At 50.7% G+C, this 23,020-nt stretch overlaps 1 protein-coding gene across 2 annotated transcripts; it reads left to right on the top strand.

The window, feature by feature from the left end:
• Positions 1 to 518: 518 nt before the first annotated feature.
• KDM8 (lysine demethylase 8) lies at positions 519 to 22,859 on the top strand. Of its 2 annotated transcripts, none has more exons than XM_006070577.4 (8): positions 519 to 663; positions 12,473 to 12,968; positions 14,187 to 14,353; positions 15,393 to 15,525; positions 17,475 to 17,519; positions 20,749 to 20,898; positions 21,726 to 21,818; positions 21,894 to 22,859. In XM_006070577.4, exons 2-8 carry the CDS (start codon positions 12,501 to 12,503, stop codon positions 22,056 to 22,058), a joined length of 1,221 nt encoding a protein of 406 aa, XP_006070639.1. In that variant the 5' UTR covers positions 519 to 663; positions 12,473 to 12,500; the 3' UTR covers positions 22,059 to 22,859. The 2 variants fall into 2 exon arrangements, with proteins under 2 accessions (XP_006070639.1, XP_025131299.1); XM_025275514.3 differs by lacking the exon at positions 519 to 663 and adding an exon at positions 783 to 962.
• The last annotated feature ends 161 nt before the right edge of the window (positions 22,860 to 23,020 follow it).

The raw sequence follows: 23,020 nt of genomic DNA, 5'->3' as shown, positions 1-23,020 counted from the left end.
TTGGTCAGTACTGCCCGACTCTTTGCAAGCCCATGAACTGCAGCACGCCAGGCTTCCCTGTCCTTCACCCTCTCCAGGAACTTGCTCAAACTCATGTCCATCCAGTCGGTGATGCCATCCAACCATCTCATCCTCTGTCATTCCCTCTTCCTCCTGCCTTGAATCTTTCCCAGCATCAGGGTCTTTTCTAATGAACCGGTTCTTCGCATCAGGTGGCCAAAGTACTGGAGCTTCGGCTTCAGCATCAGTCCTTCTAATGAGTATTGAGGATTGATTTCCTTTAGGATGGACTGGTTTACCTCGATTCATCTCTCTGTAAAAAGAGGACTGACTGATAAAATGTGGGTGAGAAACTGCTTTGTAAACGAAGTTACCGTTACAGAAGTAATCGCACGTGTCCCCACGCCACAGAGGAGAAACCCAGGGAAAAGCCCAACAACCCTAGGCCATAGCTCCACCCTCCCGCCTTTAAAATGGGCGGGGCGGGGCCACGGCATCGATCACTCGGCGCTTCGCTAGGAATGCCTTGGTGGGCAATCGAGCTGCGAGTGATCGATACTCCGGCAAGCCTCTGACTACTCGAAGAGGGCTGGAGCGTTCGGTTTTCAAAGTACAAATCGTCGCCGTCCTCCGGCGAGTCGATACCGTCCAAATCTGAGCCAGGTAGGTGAGCAACTCGAGAGGAGTAGGCAGCTCTGCCTCCTTAGAAGCGGAGGCCGGACTAAGGGGGAGGACTGCGCAGGCGTCGGATATAGATGGAAAGCGGGCAGGGACCGTCTCGCGCGTGCGCCTTGGAAAGCCCAAGGCAGCCCTTCAAAGCCCGAAACTCAGCGGGGCCTTGGAGAGGGGAAAACCGGGGCGGCGCATGCGCTCTGAGAACGCAGTTTAAGCCGATCGACTCTCCAGAGCCGCCGAGGAGAGGGCCTAGGTCCCGCGCGTGCGTAGTGCTCTCCTTATGCCAGGTACTGCTATTTGCGCTTGCGTACGACCAGGTTGTTGTGCGCTTGCGCGGTTTTTGGTGTCTGGTTGTTTCGTAGCTCAGGGCTTGTCTGATAGCTCAGCGGGTAAAGAATCCGCCTGCAATGCTGGAGACCCCTGGGTTCGATTCCTAGGTAGGGAAGATCCCCTGGAGAAGGGATAGGCTACCCACTCCCGTATTCTTGGGCTTCCCTGGTGGCTCAGCTGGTAAAGAATCCGCCAGCAATGGGGGAGACCTGGGTTCGATCCCTGAGTTGGGAAGATCCGTTGGAGGGGAAGGGAAAGGCACCCCACTCCAGTATTCTGGCCTGGAGAATTCCATGGATTGTAGAGTCCACAGGGTCGCAAAGAGTCGGACACGACTGAGCAACTTTCACTGATGCGACTCGAAGGCCCCTACGCTTCGCAGTATTTGTACCGGCAGGTGCATGCCGCCCATCTCTGCCTGGCCAGTTACCCTTTGTTGATCTAGAACTAGGAAGACTGAGCAGGCTTGAACCATCGGGCCCCGAATGCAGACCGAGGGAAATAAAAGTCCCGGGAGAGGCGCTGGGAAGGGAAAAGGTGTGAAACTTCCCAGTGGAGGCGTGGTGGGGATACATAGAGCCCGTCCAGCCCACCCTTCCTGGAGGACCCGATGGGGCCTGTGCATGTGGCCGCCTGGAGGAAGGGGGTGTCTGACTCAATAGGGGTTAACTCTGAGCATAGGTGTCGCATTATGCACCCTCGGAATCCAGCAAAGATAAGTCCTGGTGCTTAGCAGGGTTAGAGCAAGTCAGGGCAGGTGTTCGGATCACACCAGCCGGCTCCAGCCCAAGCCTTTCTGCACTTTACAGAACTGAGCAGCCTGTTCCCAGAAAGCTAGATTGAAGCTGAATATTCCGAGAAGCACTTCAGAGCCTTAAAGATAATTTAAGAGATTTCTGGGATGACTGCAGCGGCTTCCTTGAAGGCTTTATTTTAGAGCTGACAGGAACCCACTTGGGTTGTTGTCTAACAGCCAACCAGACACCACCTTCCAATGATGTACTCCATCTGGATGTGAATTCATGAAGCTCAGGACCCGAGTTAGGCCGTTGGTTGTGTACAGCCTGTACTTGGCTCCTTGGTGTTTTATGTGACCAGCAAGAAGCTGTTTTGAAGTTCACTTTAGAGTGGTCTGTACAGCCAAGACAAAAGTCACTTTGAGAGGCTATCTCATACAGTCTTTTTCTGACAACCCCCCCAGTACCACCCCTGCCTTTTCAAGATTATTTCATATGCCAGCAAACAGACCTTTATTGAAGAAGTCAAGACAGTCCACTGAGAGCAGTTCTATGCAGCCAGTACCTGACCTTCCCATGAAAGCTGTCTTACATGGAGAGGCCAATACAGACAGGTGGTGCTCTGGGAGGTCAGTTTACAAAGCTAGGACACAGGAACATTCTCTGGAAGGTTCGTTCATTTAATACAACCTTTTATAAAAGGCAGTTCACCTTTACCCTCACCCCTTTCAAAAAACAGCCGTCTGTAACCAACAAGACATCTTTTAAGGCCCATACCAGTTAAACCCAGGGAGACTGATTTTAAGGTGAGTTTACAAGGCCACTCGGGCTTTTTCATATGGCAACATTCAGAAAACTAAGATCATGGCATCTGGTCACATCACTTCATGGCAAATAGATGGGGAAACAGTGGAAACAGTGACAGACTTTATTTTCTTGGGCTCCAAAATCACTGCTGATGGTGACTGCAGTCATTAAGTTAAAAGATGCTTGCTCCTTGGAAGAAAAGTTATGACCAACCTAGACAGATTATTAAAAAGCAGAGACATTACTTTGCCAACAAAGGTCCATCTAGTCAAAGCTATGGTGTTTCCAGTAGTCATGTATGGATGTGAGAGTTGGACTATAAAGAAAGATGAGTGCCAAAGAATTGATGCTTTTGAACCGTGGTGTTGAGAAGACTCTTGAGAGTCCCTTGGACAGCAAGGAGATTCAACCAGTCCATCCTAAAGGAAATCAGTCCTGAATATTCATTGGAAGGATTGATGCTGAAGCTGAAACTCCAATACTTTGGCCACCTGATGCGAAGAACTGACTATTTGAAAAGACCCTGATGCTGGGAAAGATTGAAAGTGGGAGGAAAGGGGGATGACAGAGAATGAGCTGGTTGGATGGCATCACGGACTCAGTGGACATTAGTTTAGGTAAACTCCAGGAGTTGGTGATGGACAGGGAGGCCTGGCATGCTGCAGTCCATGGGATTGCAAAGAGTCGGACATGACTGAGCGACTGAACTGAACTGAACGGATAATTTGGGGGACTGTGGGTCTCAATTTGCCTCGAATAATGCCAGTTTATGACTTGTCCCTGAAAGCTACTTCCAGTATTCAGCACTTCCAGCATTCGACTTGTGTAAGGTGAAATTCCTACATGCAGAAATGACAGTCCCAAGCAGTAAAGAACAGAGAAAATGATGAGAATAAACAATTTTGAAAGAGAAAAATAAATGTATATTTTACCAAGCTTAGGCTTATAAATAAAAGGCTTATATATATAGCATTCTGCTTCCCAGGCGAAGAATCCACCTGCCAGTGCAGGAGACATGGGAGCTTCAGGTTTGAACCCTGGGTTGGAAAGATCCCCTGGAGTAAGAAATGGCAACCCACTCCAGTATTCTTGCCTGGGACATTCCACGGACAGAGGAGCCTGGTAGGCTACAGTCCATGAGGTCACAAAAGAGTTGAACATGACTGAGCAACTCAGCACTGCCTGGCATCCTGGTTTGTATGGTAAATTCTGTGGTTAACCGACCTGTAGCTGATTACCAGAGGCTGTTTGTGCAACATGCTTATCCCTTTTATGTGGAGCTCTTGGTCAGGTGTGGGGGGTGGGCAGGTGGGCAGTGTAAAGGCCAGTCCACAGTCCCACTCTGAAAGATTGTTCATACAATTTACCCTGATTCCCTCCTCTGGAAGGCCCCTTCATGTACTACAACCTTTTATTAAAAAGGAAATTCAGTGAGGAACTCTGCGAAGCAAATCAGCAAAGCCAGGCCATGAGGCTATTCAGGCTGATACCCTTCTCCAGAAAATTGCTTGGTAACAATTGTCAAGAAACCTTTCTGTCAGACCAATGGGGAATGCTGGAAGCCTGATTTGTAAAGCCTGGATGTGAGGCCTGAATGGGGGCTTCCCAGTGGTGCTACTGGTAAAGAACCTGCCTGCCAGTGCAGGAGATGTAAGAGATGCATGTATGATCCCTGGATTGGGAAGATTCCCTGGAGGAGGGCATGGCAACCCACTCCAGTACTCTTGCTTGGAGAATCCCATGGACAGAGGAGCCTGGTGGGCTACAGTTCACAGGGTTGCAAAGAGTCAGACACGACTGAAGCGACTTAGCACGCATGCACCAAAGTGAGGCCATTCAGAAAAGCAGTGTCATGTAGCCTATTCCTGACCTTCACTGAAAGGCTGTATCAACTGGTCGTGTGAAAGCTGCTGCTTACAGCCTCGTAAGGCCAGCTCCTCTGGATGACTGTTTCATACAGCCAGGGAGGGGCCTGTCTTCTCTAAGCCCATTTCAGATGGCTAACAGGAATCACAGAAGATAGGTTTGTAAAGCTAAGACAAAGTCCAGGCCTCCCCTGGCCCTGACACAAGAGCCCAATATGTAAAGAAGCCAGTTTTTAAAGCAGATCATGAGACCACTTTGGAAGAGATTTATATAATAGGATGTGACTCCTCCCCTGAAGGCTGTTTGAAATGGCAACTATTTAAAAAGCCAAATCAGGAAATGTTCTGGGAGGCCTGTGGGACCAAGTCGTGTATAAGACTACTCCCAGGAGGTGCTAGTGGTAAAGAACCCGCCTGCCAGTGCAAGGGATGGAAGAGACGGGAGTTCACTCCCTGCATCGGGAAGATCCCCATGAGGAGGGCATGGCAACCCACTCCAGTATTCGTGCCTGGAGAATCCCATGGACGGAGGAGCCTGGCAGGCTATGGTCCATGGGGTCGCAAAGAGTTGGACAGGATTGAAGTGACTTAACGCACACGTACGCACGCACACCGATGGTGGCCAGCATGGCACTTCACTGTGGCCGCCACGTGGTGCCCTCGTAAGGCTCTCTGGGAGGCTAGTGTTTAAGGTCAATCATGAGACCTGCAGGGCCATTTCAGTGACTCATACAGAGGCAACCTATAAAACCATTTTGAAAACGAACTCAGCTATCCTGAAGCTCCCACCTCTGAAAGGCTGTGTCCTGCATTGTCAGCATAAGAATCTGAGGCCTGGTTGTAAGACATTTGCTGAGGAACTCTGGATCCAAAGCAAATTACTCTGGCTATTTAATGTGGCCAAGAGGAGGCTGTTTTGTACAGCCATCTTGGGGCCCTCCCTCTCAGAAGGGTGGCCCATGTGGCCATCCACCTGAGGCTCTCCCACAACCAGTTGGCAAAGCAGCCATTCTGCCACCTTTCGTTTGTATTTATGAAAACCAAATACAAGACCACCTGGGGAAGCCATTTTGCAAAGCAGCACATGAGGGCACCTTGAAGGCTGGTTTTGTCAGGCCTGTGTGAGCTCTGCAAGGTCACCTGGGGAGGCCGGTTTGCAAAGGTTAAAATTCTGCATCCCAGGGAACTAGTTTATAGGTCATTTGAAACCCTCTGGGAAGCTATTTAATAAGGCCACAAAAGACCAATTTACAGAGCTGGTACATAGGCCCAGTAGAAGCCGTTTTTCCATTAAGGCAAATAAGTGGTCTTCTGGGAGACCTTTTTATAGACCTTTGTGAGAAGCCAGAATATGAGGCCTCTGAGGTCTTTCCACACCCAAGATGAGATTTTTCAAATACGACTCAGGGAGCTCAAACCAGTGCTCTGCGACAACCTAGAGGGGTGGGATGGGGGGGATGGGGGGGGAGCAGGGGGGTTCAAGAGGGAGGGGACGTATGTATACCTGTGGCTGATTCATGTTGCTGTATGGCAGTGAAAGGCGCTCAGTCCTGTCCGACTCTTTGCAACCCCATGGACTATACAGTCCATGGAATTCTCCAGGCCAGAATACTGGAGTGGGTAGCCTATCCATTCTCCAGGGGATCTTCCTGAGCCAGGAATCAATCGAACCAGGGTCTCCTGCATAGCAGGCGGATTCCTTACCAACTGAACTATCAGGGAAGCCCCCCTGTATGGCAGAAACTAGCACAATATTGTAAAGCAATTATCCTTGAATCAAAAGCAAATAAAAATTTTTTAAATATGGAAAGCAGAAAGGAAGAAAATTAAAATTACTCCTGGTTTTGCCACTTGAAAAAAAATTGCTTTATAAGACTTATGTGAGACACTCAGGGAGATGAGCCCTGAGGCCACCCAGTTGGTGGGTCCACGTGCTCTTCTGCGTGTGGCTGGTGGATAAGACCACCAGCGCTGGAAGGCTGCACTGTGAAACTCTTCTAAGATTGCTATTAACGAGGCCAATGCAATTTGTTTAAGAATCTTCTAGGAGCTAGAGATAGGAATCATCCTGGCAGGCTTGGGCCAGGCCACTCAGGCTGTCCAAGTCCTGTCACGCAGTAAGCCAGCTGGGAAGGATAACCACTGTGAACCAAGGCTTGAGGTGGGATCCAGAGCTCCAAAAGCTGACACAGTCCTTATGCCTGAACACAAAGCGTGTTCTGGGTACACACTGCCACTTGCTATAAAGTTTAGGACAAATTGCTTATTTTCTCAAATCTCATTTCACTCACCTGTAAAACCTTACATTGTAGAGTTGTGAGGGATATGTTAGATAATGTACACAAAGCAGGCAGCATTGGAGATTCCCTAGCGATCCAGAAGCTTGGACTCGGCGCTTTCACTGCAGGAGCGCGGGTTCAGTCTTAGCTGGGGAGCTAAGATCTGCAAGCTGCATGAGGAGGCCCAAAAGACAGACAAACCATGGAGCATTGACGTGGTACAGAGGAAAAGGGCATGGAGGTTGACCAGAAGTTTTAAGTCCTGTCTCTGTGCCTTTGATTGACTGGTGTTTTGGTCGAGTCACTTCATTTTTTCTCCTGGACTTTAGTTTCCTCATCAGCAAAATAGGAGGGTGGGGTTTCAGGGGAAATGACCACATACATCCCTGTTCACTTCCCAATATTGTGAGGAAGAAAATTAGACAGGGATGCTAGGGAAACCATAATAGACCACTCTTACTTTTGCACAGGACCAGGATGAGGTCCCTCAAAAACAGTAACAAGTGGGAAAGGTTTGCCCTTCTCTTATGGGAAGTGATACGATTTTCTCATCTGTAGAATGAGGATAATAATAATTCCTCAGAGTTTTCTTCAGAGTTAACCTAGGGAATTCCCCGGCGGCCCAGTGTTTAGGACTCCGTGCTTCCATCACAGGGGCCATGGGTTCAATCCCTGGCCTGGGAACTAAGATCCTACATGCTGCATGGTGTGGCCAAAAAGAAAAATGGAATTAACCCAGATGTCTGGCTTCACCATGTGTTGGCTCGTGGTCTTGTGGCTCTATTCCCTCATCTATAAGATCATGGATTGGGGGACTAGACTGAGGTTTGGGTTTTTTTTTTTTAATATTTATTTACGTTGGCTGTGCTAACTTGTCCTTGCTGCATGCGGGCTTTTCCTAGTTGCAGAGAGCAGGGGTTACTCTCTTGGGTTAATCCCAAGCAGCGCTTGGGATTCGCATTCAGGTGGTGTCTCTTGTTGCAGAGTGTGGTGTCTAGAGCACAGGTTCATAGTTGTGATGCACAGGCTTAGTTGCCCCGAGGCATGGGGGATCTTCACAGACCAGGGATCGAACTGGTGTGCCCTGCACTGGCAGGTGGATTCTTAACCACTGGACCACCAGGGAAGTCCTGCCTGAGTTTGAAACTTCTGCTCCACCTCTTAAACTAGCTGAATTGCTTTAGGAAGTCATTTAACTTCTCTGCTGTAGCTTCCTTATCTGTAAGATGGAGGTGATAATACTTTTCTCAGAATTTCTGTAAGAACTGAGTATATATAAAGTACTTGGAGCATTCCTGGCTTACAGTAAACACTTCATGTACGTCATCAGCTTTGTAGGGTCATCATTTGGGGGAGGGAATGAGGCAATTCATATAATACTCTTATGGATTCTACCTGCTGAATACCAAATATTCCTGAGCTGGTGAGGAGTGAGCTGGAATGGAGCCCAGAAATAGGAATGGCTTGCCTGGCGCACCTTCAGGGGCCATATCTCTAGCATCCTTCACGTAAGTTTGCTTCTCTATCTACTGCTGACCTCTTCACACACATTAGGGCCGAAAGGAGCCATGTCTGTCTTCCTGTTCTCTCTGAGTTATAGATAAGAGTCCCAAGGTGTCCAGGAAATCTGGTAGAAGTGTTTATTATCTTCTGTTGTTCAGTCACTAAGTCGTGTCTGACTCTTTGCGACCCCATGGACTGCAGCACGCCAGGCCTCCCTGTCCCTCACCATCTCCTGGAGTTTGCCCCAAGTTCATGTCCATTGAGTTGGTGATGCCATCCAACCATCTCATCCTCTCCCACTGTCGTCTCCTTTTGCCTTATTATCTATTACTGTGTAACAAATCACCATAAATTTAGTGGCTTAAAACAAGACATGTTTCTTATCTCAGTTTCTGCAGGTTGGGAGTCTGGGTGTGGCTAGCTGGTTTTTTCCTGCATCAGGATCTCTCACAAGGCTCCAGTTATGGTGTCAATGCTGAGCTCTTATCTGAAGGTTCAACTGAGCAAAGATCTAAGCACCTGTATGCATGCATGCTCAGCCACTCAGTCGGCTCCAACTCTGTGACCTAGTGGACTGTAGCCTGCCAGGCTCCTCTGTCCATGGAATTCTCCAGTCACAAATACTGGAGATGGTTACCATTTCCTACTCCACTAAGCAGCTGTGGTTGTTGGGAAAATTCAGTTCCTGGAGGGCTGTTGGATTCCAGGAGGGCCCTCAGTTCCTGGTTTGCTGTTGTTCTAAGCCACCCTGAGTTCTTTGTCATATGGGCCCCTACAGCAGGGCCACTTGCTCATCAGTGCATGCAAACCAAGAAGGCAGCAGAGAGAGTCTGCCAGCAAAATGAATGTTCCAGTCTTATGGAACCTGATCCCAGAAATGACATCTCATCTCTTAGGCCAAAAAGTTAATAGCTACACATGGCTCAGACGGTAAAGAATCTGCCTGCAATGCAAGAGACCTGGGTTCCATCCCTTGGTTGGGAAGATCCCCTGGAGAAGGGAACAGCTATCCACTCCAGTATTCTTCTTGGAGAAGTCTATGGACAGAGGAGCCTGGCAGGCCACAGTCCATGGAGTCGCAAAGAGTCAGACATGACTGAGAGACCAGCACACTTAACACACACCAGACCTACACAGCTGTTGGTTGGAGGCATGTATTAATAGTTTTCTATTGTTGATGTAACTAATTATCACAAACTTGGTGACTTAAAGCAATAAGAATTTATTAGCTTACAGTTCTGTAGGCCAAAAGTGCAACATGGAATCAAAATCAAGGTCTCAGGAGGGCTTCATCCTCTTCTGAAGGCTCTAGGGGAGAATCTGTTTCCTTGCCTTTTCCACCTTTTAGAGACTGCCCATGTTCCCTGGCTTGGGACTCCCTTCCTCCATCTTCAAAGCAACACTGCATCTCTCTGACAATTCTGTAATCACATTTCCCTCTGACCCTTACTTTAGCCAGGAACGATCATGTCAAGGACTTCAGTGTTAGGTTGGGCCCAGCCAGATAAGCCAGGATAATCCCTTATTCTTAGTTACATCTGCAAAGTCCCTTTTGCCACGTTAGGTAACATCCTCACAGGTTCTGGGGTTTAGGATGTGGACATCTTTGGGGGACATTATTCTGCCTACACTCAAATTACAGGTCCTGCCCATACTCAAGAGCAGGGGGATTAGATGGGGGATTCATAATAGCAAGCAAGGATCACTGGGCTCTCTTCTGCCAGAGGGTGACTGGCTTTCTTCCGTCACAAGAAGTGAAGCATCTGATGGGGCTTTATCACAAGCAAGTCTTCATTTTTGCCTTCACCATCCATCTACAGTGGCTCCTGAGTGTGAAGGGTTCTTTCATTATGAACCTCAGAAACCAACCCTGGCTGACATAAGCAAGAGGAAATTTCCTGGAAGGCTGTTGAGCCCATGGAATAGACAAAAAGCTGGAGAACTGTACTTGGAAAAGACAAGAACTAAAATGGTTCTGCATTCTAGGACTTGTAGACCATGATTGTGAGACCCTAGCAAGAACAATCTGGTCCAGAAGCTGCCACTAGGAAGAATGAAATGTCAGCTGTCTCTGGTCTAGTTGATCTACTTAAAGTTTACATTCAAAAGAGGCAACTCATTGACTAGCTTGGGTCACATACCCACCCCTTGGCAACATCCCACCACACTGAACTCAGGGGGCATGATGGAATCTCTCAAAAGGAAATGGAGATGTGTTGTTAAGAAAGAGAAAAGATTTCAAGCCACCAAAACTCAACAAATGCCCGCTGTGTTCTCTGGCTCTCTTTCCTCCACACCAGAAGGAAGTTACTGATCAGTCAGGGCAGGATAACTGTTACCGCAGGCATCAGCACCGTAGTGGCTAAACACAAGTTTATTTTTTGCTCACGAAGCATTCCAGCGTGGACATTCCTAGTTAGGGGGCTGTCTTGCGGCTCTGCCATCCCCTGGGGCATCAGAGTCCTCCCCTTCCAGTCAGTGGGTAGGGGTAGTGTGGAAGATCGTATAGGAAGTGTTTATGGACCAGGCCTGGACCCTTCCATGCCCCGTTCCATGCATTAGCTGGAACATGGTGTCACGCTCACATTTAACTGCAAGTGAGACAGAGAAATGAGGTCTAACTGTGTGCCCAGGAAGCAGATGGAACGGACTGTGGCGAACTTTAAGCCAGAGTTTGTTTTTGTAAATGACGTTTCATTGGAACACACCACAGCCATTTGTGTACACGCTGTAAAGCTGCTTTTGCGCTACAGCAACAGAGCAGCAGCAGCAGTGACTGTATGGCCAGCAAAGCCTAAACTATTTAATATCTGGCCCTGCACAGGTAAAGTGTGTTGACCCCCAGCACACAGCAGTCTCTGCAAAAGCATGATGGTCCCTATTTCTTAGTTTCAAATGTGATAGGGATATGACACCTGTTAGTATAACACATACAGCCTGTGTGCGTGCTCAGTCGCATCCAACTCTTTGCAACCCCATGGACTGTAGCCCACCAGGTTTTTCTGTCCTTGGGGTTTCCCAGGCAAGAATAGTGGAGTGGGGTGCCCTTGCCTTCTCCAGGAGATCTTCTCAGCCCAGGGATCGAACCGGCATCCTTTGTGTCTCCTGCGTTGGCAGGCAGATTCTTTACCCCTGAGCCACCTGGAAGCCATCACCTACAACATAGTAGTGCAAATAGATAACCATAAGTTGTGAGCAGTAGACTATTCACTTATTAGTAATTATTCCTGGAGACTGGCCTGCCATCTGTAGATAATGTCCAGGCTAAAATTACTAAAGGCATCAACTGTGATAAACCTTTTTGTATAGGATTTATGTATTTCCAGGTTTCTTCCTGAGACGGTTAAGGTATCGTTCCTCAGTAGCCTGAATTTAGTGCCTACTATGAGCCCGACTGCAAGAAACTCAAGGGCCATTCAAACCCAAAACACTGTCAGTGAATCTTGGCTCACTTCACATAGGGGATCATTTAAGATGGGCCTTAAAGGTTGGATAGGAGTTCGCCAGAGAGAAGGGGTGTTGGAGGCATTCCAGACAAGGACAGCACATGTTCCTGTCTGAACAACCATGGGCCCAGTGACCACTGCGTGCATAGTATTATGCCAGGCTCTGAAGATACACTGGTGGCCCCAGACAGATGGGGCCCCTGCCCTCACAGGAAAAGACCGCTGCTGAAGAATCAGTGCAGATACGGTGTACATTACATGGGACAAGTAGGGAAGCCTTGGGAACCTGTAGGGGACCAGGTCTGTGTGTGGTCTCTAGATCTCTTTATCTAGGAAAATTCTTTATATATATTGGGTTGGCCAAAAAGTTCATTTGGGTTTTTGAAAAATCTCAGTGGTTGACATTCTGGCCACTGGATGTCATCACAGACCTAGCTTTCTTCCATCCAGCCTTATTTTTTGAAAATATAGAACCACGGGTATATAGGCATAGAACATGATGTTTTGCTGTAACTTATTTTTCCCTGTGTGTGCATGCTAAGTCGCTTTGCAACCCTGCAACCTGCCAGGTTCCTCTGTCCATGGGATTCTCCAGGGAAGAATACTGGAGTGAGTTGCTGTGCCCTCCTCCAGGGGATCTTCCCAACCCAGGGATCAAACCCATGTCTCTGACATCTCCCGCATTGGCAGGTGGGTTCTTTACCACTAGCGCCACCTGGGAAACCCATCTATATATCTATATATAGATATATAGATGGGCTTGTTTTATATATATATATATTTATATATGTATATATTTGTTTGTTCATATATATATTTTTTCCCTCTAGCACCCATCAGACTGAGCTGCCTGGCCCGATGGCGGGGCCCAACACGCTCTGGGAGGCCCTCCAGGCCGTCCTGCCCCACACGAAAGAGGAGCTGAAGCTGGAGCTGGGAGAGAAGGTGGAGGGCAGCATGCTGATGCTGCTGCAGGAAGCCGCCGAGCTCTTCCTCGGAGGCCAGCGGCGCGAGTGTCTGCAGACCTGCGAGGTGCTCCTGGACTACTCCTGGGAGAAGCTCAACACGGGGCCCTGGCAGCATGTGGATAAGGACTGGCGGCGGGTGTACGCCTTCGGCTGCCTCCTGAAAGCCGTGTGTCTATGCGAGCCGCCTGGGGACGCTGCCTCTGTGGCCGCCGCCCTGAAAGCCTGCGACATGGGCCTGCTGATGGGGGCGGCCATCCTCGGAGACATCCTCCTCAAAGTTGCCGCCGTCCTCCAGAAGCACCTGCTGTCCGGAAAGAGGCCTGCCCCTGGCCCGAGCCAGGAGCCGCCCGGCACAAAGGCATGGGGGGTGGGGCGGGGCAGCCAGTGACCATGCCCAACAAAATCCATCAGCCCTATTTTCCTAGAAGTCACGGGTCAGCTCTCCCCTGGGGGGAAACCCCCTGGCGTGCTGACCCCTGTTGAAAAATGGCATCTGCATCAGTTTGGAAACAGAGCAACCTGTTTCCTTAATTTTTTTTTTTTTTTTTTTTTTTCAGCTTGTGCAAAAGCCATGCCCCTTGGGGAGAGTGGGAGGGTGGGAGCTTTGTGGCTCCTGAGAAAAAGGACTCAGAGGGTTGGTGTGGCTGGGCCCTGTGTCCACAGGAGCCTGTCTCGCTCAGCCTCATCCTGGCCCCTTGGTGGAAGTGCCACCCACGTTTCTGGCTGCCTCTGTCTCTGTGTGGCCAAGTTTGGATGAGATGCTACAACTTGTGTGACTGATTGGTCCTGCCCTTTATATCCTTGCCTATGTCCTCGTGGGCTTCCCTGGTGACTCAGTGGTAAAGAATCTGCCTGCAATGTGGGAGACCTGGGTTAGATCCCTGAGTTGGGAAGATCCCCTGGAGAAGGGAATGGCAACCTACTCCAGTATTCTTGCTTGGAGAATTTCATGGACAAAGGAGTCTGGCGGGCTTTAGTCCATGGGGTTGCAAAGAGTCGGACACGACTGAGTGATTAACACTTGTGTCCTCGCTGGTGTTTGAGTGCACGTGCCAGAGAATACCCCACAGATCCTCGGGGTGGTGGCCAATCACTCAGTCTCGTCCAGCTGTTTGCAACCCCATGGACTGCAACACGCCAGGCTTCCCTGTCCTTCACCATCTCCCGGAGTTTGCTCAAACTCATGTCCATTGAGTCGGTTGATGCCATCAAACCATCTCATCCTCTGTCGCCCCCTTCTCCTCCTGCCTTCAGTCTTTCCCAGCATCGGGGTCTTTTCCAATGAGTCAGCTCTTCCCATCAAGTGGACAGAGTATTGGAGCTTTAGCTTCAGCATCAGTCCTTCCAATGAATATTCAGTGTTGGTATCCTTTAGGATTGACTGGTTTGATCTCCTTGTGGTCTGGGGAACTCTTAGGAGTCTTCTCCAGCTCCACAGTAATACTGATAATAAAGGTTAACTGTTACTATTGTTACTAAGCACACCTCCACTCTCCTAGCATTGATGCAAATTCCTGGTGAAATGCCTCGAATTCTGACTTTTCTGTGTTTGTTGCCATCTTGCTTTCCTGAACAGAAAGCGAGGAATGACCACATGCCGATTCCAGATGTGACGACAGAAAGAACAGTGCCCCGGCTTCACTGTCCATCCCTCCAGTATTTCAAGAAGCATTTTTTGGTTCCAGGGAGGCCTGTGATTTTGGAAGGCGTGGCCAACCACTGGCCGTGCATGAATAAGTGGAGGTGGGTGTCTGCCGAGGCCTGCAGGGTTGTTCTTCCCAACTTAGCATCCCCAAAGACTCCCAAATTCCTCCTCCCATGACCCCACAAGAGAATACAGCCTCATAGATGCTTAACTGCCAGTTAAGTGGGACAGACTGCTGAGGGGTTAAACCTACATGGAAGGCACAGTCCTCTGAAGCAGTGCCAGAGGTTATAAGGTCCTTACCGGCTGCAGTCTGCTTGCCCTAAGCAGTTTTTCATGAGTGCATCATGGCAGTCCAGTGTTAAGCGTATTATGCCATTTTGCAGAATCTCAGGAATTCTGTGAACTTTCTCAGGGATCCCTGAGGCTTGAAAGTGGAAATAAGAACCCAAGACAGCCCCTCCCCCTCTCCGCGGGCTCCTGGGTTTGCTGTCTGCTCATGGCTGCTTTGAGTCCCTCCCCAGGTTCATGGTGGAGGCGTCAGATCAGGCAGCTGGATGGTGGCCTTGAAATGAGGAGGTGTGTCTCAGGCAGGTGACAGAGCCAGCCTGAGCCTTGGCAGTGGCTTTGTGGGAGTAATCGTTTTCCCTGACATGGGACGGGCAGTATCGTCACCTACGTTTTACAGACGAGGAACAAGGGCTCAGAGAGGTGAAGAAACTTGCCGTGGGCCCCCTGGTGGGTGACAGGCAGGGCTGGACATGGCACCCGGCCACCAGAGCTGAGGACTCACCAGGCACCTCACCACCCTGTACTGTCCACCACTGGCCCAAATAAGGTCTCTCTGCTTGTGACAAGGCATGCGAGAGAGAAGTTAGGAGGCTAGGCCAGCTGGAAAATAGAGCTGCCCAGCAAGAACCAGATTCATCAGTTTTATCTGCAAACAGCTGCCCAGTGCCAGGCGGGCAAGTGACCTCAGCTCTTCGCACCTGCATCTCCTCTGCAGTGAAGTGGGGTCTCCCTCCACCTTGTGAGCTTTTGTGCCAATGAAAGGAGCCCAGTGTGAAGCACGTTTAGCAGGGCGCCCAGCAGGTCTTAGCATAACGACGGCAATGCTGACCCCTGTCTTCCGAATAGTCTGGAATACATCCAGGAAGTCGCTGGCTGCCGCACCGTCCCCGTGGAGGTCGGGTCCAGGTACACGGACGAGGAGTGGTCCCAGACGCTCATGACGGTCAACGAGTTCATCAGCAAGTACATCAGGAACGAGGTGTGTCATTCGACTCCAGCCCCCTAATATTCCGGAGGCAGGCAACGCATTACATGTGTGGGCAGAATAACTTCCATATGTCACCAGGGAAGGTTTTGGAGGAGTCAAGAAATCATACTTGAACGGCCTGTGGCCAGTAGGCTGGCCAGTGCAAGGAAGGCAGGATGTATGGGTCCCCATTTCAGGTCCTTTTGTTTTTTGGAGGGTTTTATTTGTTTATTTTTGGGTTACAATTCAGTGCTTTTTGGTATATTTACAAGATGGTGTAACCATCACTGATTTGTAATTCCAGAACATTCTCATCACCCTAAAGAAACCCCATGCTCATGAGTAGTCATTTCCCGTATCTCCTCCCCATCTATCCCCAGGCAACCGTGAATCTGCTTTCTGTTTCTGTGGATTTGCGAATTCTGGATATTTCACATAGTTGGAATCATACAACATGTGACCTTCTGTGTCTGGCTTCCTTCATTTAGCATAATGTTTTCAAGGATCTCTGTCACAGCACATACCTTTTTATGGCCAAATACTATCCCTTTGATGGATAGACCACATCTTGTTTATCCGTTCCTCAGTGGATGGCCATTTGGGTTGTGTCCACTTTTCAGCTAGTATGAAAAATGCTATGAACACTCACACGCACGTTTTTGTGTGGACATGTGAGTCCACTTTTAGGTCTATATGCGGAGTGGGATTGCTGGATCAGGTGGCCGCGCTGTGTGTAACCTTTGGAGGAACTGCCAGATTGTCTTCCATTTTGTTGTTTCTCAACAGTGAGGACCCTGGGTGTCTTCCTCTTCCTCATACCTGTTGGCCTCTCTGGCCACTCTTGGGGTCAGTGGCGCCCAGCATTGCATCTAACCTGCCCCCATCTGACCCTTGCAGAAGCCCTCAGGCATATTCAGAGAATCCCTCAGCATCCAGGAGCCCGGTTTGAAAAGCACTGATCTTTTCTTTTGTCTGCTCGGCAGAATTTTTCACAAAATGATCATCTCCTGTGTGGTCAGAGATGTGGGAAAGTGGGTGCTCCCATTAACAGCTGGCGAGGGTATAAATGCTGTAGTGTTGGGAAAACAGCCTGGCAGAAGCTGTTAAGATCTAAAATGTGTGTAATGCGTGTGCTCCTCGAGCACACTGTTCTACTTTTGGAGGCATGTACACAGAAGGACCAGAGCATTCGGCTGTTTGGGCTTCCCAGGTGGCGCTAGTGGTAAAGAACCGCCTGCCAATGCAGGAAACATAAGAGACGTGGGTTGGAAAGATCCCCTGGAGAAGGGCATGGCACCCCACTCCAGTATTCTTGCCTCAAGAATCCCATGGACAGAGGAGCCTGGCAGGCTACAGCCCATGGGGTGGCGAAGAGCCGGACACAACTGAAGCAACTCAGCACGCGCACACGCGTGCGTTCAACTGTTTACTGAAACACCATGGTAGAACCACGTGAATGTCTACCAGCTGGGGGATGGTTGAATGGATGATGATGCATCCTGTCTATAAAACATGCATCCATCAAAAGAACGAGCCGCATATGCAAGTGTCCACTTAAAGAGGTAGTCACGATGTGTCATTAAATTGAAAAGCAGACTTCAAAGTAATGCATATTGTATGATTCCATTTTTATTTTTAAAAAATCCTTATGTGTGCGCAACCCCTTCACATTTCATGGAAAGTGAGCCCTGGGGCCCTGGGTGACTTACTCAGGTCCACCTCTGTAGCACAGGCAGTACCAGATCCTGAGTGCCCCCATCAGCCCATTACTGCTGGCTGGTGAGGGATGACATTAGCCCCAGGGTCGGAGGAGGGGGACCAAGTGGGATGAAGAGGGGGGCCCTTGGGTGTTTGCCACGGGCCGGATGCTGAGAGCCAGCTGAACTGGCAGCTCCAGGGACCTCTCTCTCACAACTAACAGGGCTTTCTGTGTCCCCTCTGGTTTTTCTCCCGTGGAGCAGCCGAAGGACATCGGGTACCTTGCTCAGCACCAGCTCTTCGACCAGGTAAGTCAGACCACACCCCTCCATCCTTCACCCTCTCACCTCCCATCTCCCTTCTGGGGCACTAGCCCCAGGGGGCAGGAAAGGGGTAATAACCTCAGTTGCTTCCTCCTGGTTCTGCCCCCTGCTCTGAGCAGGGAGGCACACTCACCTGCTGCCCTTCTCACCAGCAGGCAGCAGGGGGCAGGCCAGGCCCCGGGACTGGGCTGAGGGATGAGGAGGCCACCTGTGGGTGGCCCCTGGGGGATGGAGTTGGAAGCCCAAGTGTGGTCAGAACTGGTTCTGAGAGCCAGGTGAGGGTGGCAGGCTCCAACCTGACCCAGAACAAGTGAGTTCCTGCTGATCTTGACCCCTAGCCCCAGCTGGGACTCTGCCAGCCTCTGGGAGCTGCAGGTCCAAAGTTACAGGGGGGAGGCGGCAATGGGGCCAGGTGAGCTATGGTCTCTTGCCCAGGCCTCCCCATGTAAAGACTCATGGGTCCTTTCCCCGTCCTCTCTTGCTAAATGAGGGAAAGGGGGATTTGAGTTGATCAGGCCTCTGCTGTGTGGTCTCAAGAGACTGGCCTGTCCCATCCCCTGGCCTCCATCATATCAGGGCTCAGCTCTCAGCTTGGCTCCCTGTCCTGGAGCAGCTAATTGCCATTTGACTAGAATACAAGGAAACACATTGAGGAGAAGAAGGCAAAAACATGATTATTTTTAAGATGGACAAAGGCTTTGAAGCCGTTTTTGTCTTAGGCCCCCAGAGGTGTGTTTTCTCCTCTGTTGTTCCAACTACCATGGGGACAGTCTGAGCAACCAGAGCCCTGGGGCCGCCCTGCAGCACAGAAGGGACACCCAGCTGGCTTCTGCACGGCTTCTGGGGCCTTCTCCACCGAGCTCAAGGTCTCCCACCCAAAACCTCTTGCTGACTTTCCTCCCAGTGACCCCATGTTTCAGAATATTTTGTGCTAGGCCTGCCTTCAAGTCTCAGCCCCACCTGGAACAGTTTCTCCTCTTAGGGTCTCTGAATCCTTGGCCCGTGCCTCCGATTACATCATCTGGCCAACCAGTCACCTCTCAGGAATCCTGATGATGTCACCAGGGACCAGTCAGCTTCCCAGCTCCCATACGGCCGGGGTCTGGTGTAATCCCAGCCAGAAACTGTGTGGTGACAGGGAGCCTGGCAGGGGAGAAGCAGGTGCTTCCCAGAGGCCTTGGGGATCCTGTATGTAGCTTGAGGACCCCCCCCACCCACAGGACAAGGCACCTCAGGTCATGAACTCAGCGCAAAGCAGTGGACACAGCAGCTCTTTTACATGCAAAACAGCCCAAGCTCCCCGCAGGGAGAGCTTTCCAGCCTTCCCTAGTGATGTGTGCTCTAAAGGAATGGCCAATCCGCCTGCAGGTGTCCCTTCAGACCTGGAGAGCTCACTCTGAAGATCCCTGATTAAACTAGCAGAGTGGGTCCCCTTTGCAACATTTTGGGGACCAAACTTGATTCTGTGTTTAATTTCCCAGAGTCCCTGAGCACTTGCCAGCATAGCAGGCAGTCTTGTCAGTTGGGGTTCAGCAGGGCTACGGTAGATTGGCCTCGTTTGGAAAGAACCAGAGTCTCAGAGGAAACCACTCACACTGGCTGAAACCACTTCCTGACCAGACCTGTAGAAGGCAGCTCCCGCCCCTCCCTCTGGGCGCTGGATTCCTCACCAGCCCTGGCCACGGAGCCCCAGCTGCATTCGGTCTGGTCGGAAAGTAGGGTGGGTGTGGGGGATAGGAAGACATGAGGGGGCTACACGAGGGTACTTGCTGTTTTAAAGTAGAGTCCCCAAATTATGATTATTCAACTTCATGGTCGTACCAAAGTGATAGGCATTCAGTAGAAACTGTACTTTGGATTTTGAATCATGCTCTCTTCCTGGACTTAGTGGTATGTTTACCATACTGTGTGATGCTGGGCTGGGTCTCCCAGTCCCTCAAGGCAGTCCATCACACAGTCACACCGGTAAGCAATGGATACACTTCCAGCCACTCTGGACCTGGATGACATTCTGGTTTTCACTTTCAGTACGGTATCCAATAAATTGGGTGATATCGGTCAACACTCCATTATAATATAGACTTTGCCTTTGATGCTTTTGCCCAGCTGTAGGCTAACGGAAGTGTTCTGAGCATGTTTAAGCCAGGCTAGGTGCAGCTATGATGTTCTGTTTTCAGCTTCTGATATTTTCAAACTACCATGGGCTTATTGGGACGCAACCCCACCATAAGCCGAGGGAGAATCTTACCTCATTAGAGATGTTCACTGATGATGCTGGGGCAGGTGAGCCCACCCACCTGCTCGTGCAACCTTGCCTGCCTGTCCCCCGCCTCCCCCGGAGCCCCAGCGTCACTCCTCCTGGAGGACACCCCCACCCCAGGACACCCCCACACAAAGGCACAGCACAAGCTCACTCCCAGCTGGGTCAAGGTCTGCACGGCTTTAAGACGTCCACACATGATCACTTGAGGCCACCCGCAGCCTGGCTTGGGGCTGCCCACTTCACCACATCCTCAGCACCACTGGGTGTTATCACTTCTTCTGTCTTTGCTCATTTGATTAGTAGGAAATGATGACAGTATTTAATTAGGATTTCTTTGCTGATGGGACTGAAAGCCTTTTTATGTATGATCTGATTTTTGTCCTTTGCTTATTTGTGTAACTTTACCTATTGGGATCCCTATTATTTTATATGAATGCTCTACGTTAACCTTCATTTACCACAGTTCAGATGTTTTCCATTTTATTGGAATACACTTATTTTATATTAATACACTTACTTTCATTTGCCTTAAATGTACTGATTGTGATTGCTTTACCATCAGTAAATTTTGGAAAAACCTTCCTCTCCAGAGATTTGATAAATAAATACTTAGTCCCATCTTTTTTTCTTTGACTTTCTAAAATGTTGTGATAGCTTTAGAAAATGGCAAGCTGGTTTATTTTTAAGACAAAGTAGTGGTGTCAGGTTTTTTAAAAAAGGAAATAAAGACAAAATGCATGTGACATGGAAAGACATCTGAAAATTATAACCCTTCCCTAGTAATTATATATTTACTTTTTAAAATTGATTTTTTAATTCCTATGCAGTAAAATGTGGCTAGCGTCATACTACACAAGAAGACGGTATTGGCCTTCTGGTTAAGAGTCAGTTGACATCTAGGCTGCTGAGTCGCACAGGCCTGGCCTTAACCCCCCTCATCTGCTTTGTCAGATCCCGGAGCTGAAGCAGGACATCAGCATCCCTGATTACTGCTGCCTGGGCGACGGGGAGGAAGAGGAGATCACCATCAACGCCTGGTTTGGTCCACAAGGCACCGTCTCCCCACTCCACCAGGATCCCCAGCAGAACTTCCTAGCCCAGGTTGGAGCTGCTCAGAACCTCGGCCTTCCCCCTCCTCCTGGCCCAGCCACACATTTTCCATGTTTAAACACCACGGAGATGAACCACAGACAGGGGCGTGGACCAAAGTGAAACCAGAGACATGGCACCGGGCCTCTGGGAGGCGAGGGGCTGCTTCCAGACTCCTGCATCGTCTGGGATCCCATCAGATGTCTCATGCAGGCAGAGCAGGGCCGGGGTGCCATCTCAGCATGGGGCAAGTGCCCCCACGGCTGCCGCCCCCCTGCTGTCCATCAGAGCTGGGCTGGCTTCTCCTGCCAGTACCCTCTCCAAATACAGGGAAGCTGCTCAGCCAGTGGGTGGTTTTCCTGGGACGCAGACAGGGGAGCCTGCGTGTGTTATAAGGGGAGGGACATGGCAGGGGGATACATCTGTTATAAAACCTTCTGTCATAGGCAGAGAGGTTTGACAAGCCAGAGTGTTCTTCCAGCCCAGGGCCCATTCCCCGGGGCGCGGCAGAGAGGCTGGGAGCCGGACCACCTGGTATGAACACAGCTGTCCCCTCTCAGCTTTGTGAACGTGGGCAGCTCGGCCTCTCTGTGCCTCCACATCCTCACCTGTAAAACCGGGGCGAGGGCATGATAAACCACCTTGGTCGTGGCGAGGATTAGCTAACACACATAAAGCACTTAAACAGCAGTGGCCACAGCCAAGTGCCTACTGACTGTTCAGGACAGTAGCAAAGGCACTCGACCTAACACGAATGCTGGGAGTGGGGCAGCCTGGGCGGGGAGGGCGTGCGCGGGGACAGCAGGCACCTGCTCATGGAGGGGGTCTCTTCCCTGCAGGTGATGGGCAGGAAGTACATCCGGCTGTACTCCCCGCAGGAGTCGGAAGCGCTGTACCCCCATGACACACACCTTCTTCACAACACGAGCCAGGTGGGCCTGGGGGACCCAGTGGGACCCCCACCCTGTTTCTTGAAACCAGACGGGTGACTCCCTTTGCTTTCTCAGGTCGATGTGGAGAATCCTGACCTGGAGAAGTTCCCCAGGTTTGCTGAGGCCCCCTTCCTGTCCTGCGTCCTGTCCCCAGGCGAGGTCCTCTTCATCCCAGTGAAGCATTGGCATTACGTGCGGGCCCTGGACCTGAGCTTCTCCGTCAGCTTCTGGTGGTCGTAGCCGAGAGCAGGGGGCCGGGCACACAGAACGTGCTCGTGGTCACACACATCCTTCACACTGTGCCCGGCCCAGGGACCAGCTGCCTGAGGACACCTTCGTCAGAGACACGCAGGCCCAGGGGTGGCCCAGCCACTGTGGGTGGCGGAGGCAGGCAGGCAGGCCCCCAGGAGGACAGTCCCGGTCCACAACCCGCATGGAAGCTCCTGGGCTCCGAGGTGGGCTGCCTGGATTCAGGCCCGGCCCCATTGCTGAACTGCTGTGTGGTTTGGGGCAGGCAGCTCCACTGTGTGCATCTCCATCTGGAAACAGGGCAGCGCTGGCCCTCGCCACAGAGGGCTCCAGGGATGGGGCACGGGCGGGGCTGTGCTGCAGACCTCAGCTGCTGTCACCAGGCTTCATCATTAGTTCGGTTGTTAACACTGTTCTGTGCTGACTGGTCCGTCAGGACAGCCGCAGCCTGCGGGCTCTGGAGCACGGTGGCCGTGGCCCGGTCACAGGGGCGGGGACCCAGCTCAGGCCTCTGCTGGGTGGTGGGGAGTCTGGGGTGGTTTCTGTCTTTGTTACCCAAGTGTGACCTGCCTTCAGAGAAGTGCTCACCCCCGCTCACTTGGTGGATTTTCCACTCTGCACCCTCCCACCAACTGGTTTCCAGTCAAGAAAGAGAACGTCTGGTAGGCTCCCCTCCTGCACCCTGCTGTCTCCATTACCCAGGGGTCACTACTCTCCAAAGAGGGTTTTAGGTCAGGAGAGACGGAGGCTTCAGACTTCACATAAACACATTTGTTTCGTTTGTATAAAACATTGGTTTTCTTTTGAGTTTTGACCAGGTGAGGATGCTGGGGGCAGGGGTATCACATACCTGCAGGAAGAGCTGCGGAGGAAGCCCGGGACCAGGCCTCCACCCATCAGGCCTCCTTCCCTCCACCCACGCACGTCTGCTGGTCTGGCCTTGGTTTCCATCT

The sequence above is a fragment of the Bubalus bubalis genome, chromosome 24, assembly GCF_019923935.1.
Source record: "Bubalus bubalis isolate 160015118507 breed Murrah chromosome 24, NDDB_SH_1, whole genome shotgun sequence".
NCBI classification, from domain to species: Eukaryota; Metazoa; Chordata; class Mammalia; order Artiodactyla; family Bovidae; genus Bubalus; species Bubalus bubalis.
Note: the sequence above shows the minus strand (reverse complement) of the source record. Positions and strands in the feature narration are given on the sequence as shown.

What these genes read in the sequence shown, in the direction of transcription:
- KDM8 (XM_006070577.4), top strand. Translation starts at nt 12,501, where the DNA reads ATGGCGGGGCCCAACACGCTCTGGGAGGCCCTCCAGGCCGTCCTGCCC. An exon ending in AGCAGAACTTCCTAGCCCAG is followed by an intron (nt 20,899 to 21,725) that starts GTTGGAGCTGCT and finishes TCTTCCCTGCAG; the next exon opens with GTGATGGGCAGGAAGTACAT. An exon ending in TTCTTCACAACACGAGCCAG is followed by an intron (nt 21,819 to 21,893) that starts GTGGGCCTGGGG and finishes TTGCTTTCTCAG; the next exon opens with GTCGATGTGGAGAATCCTGA.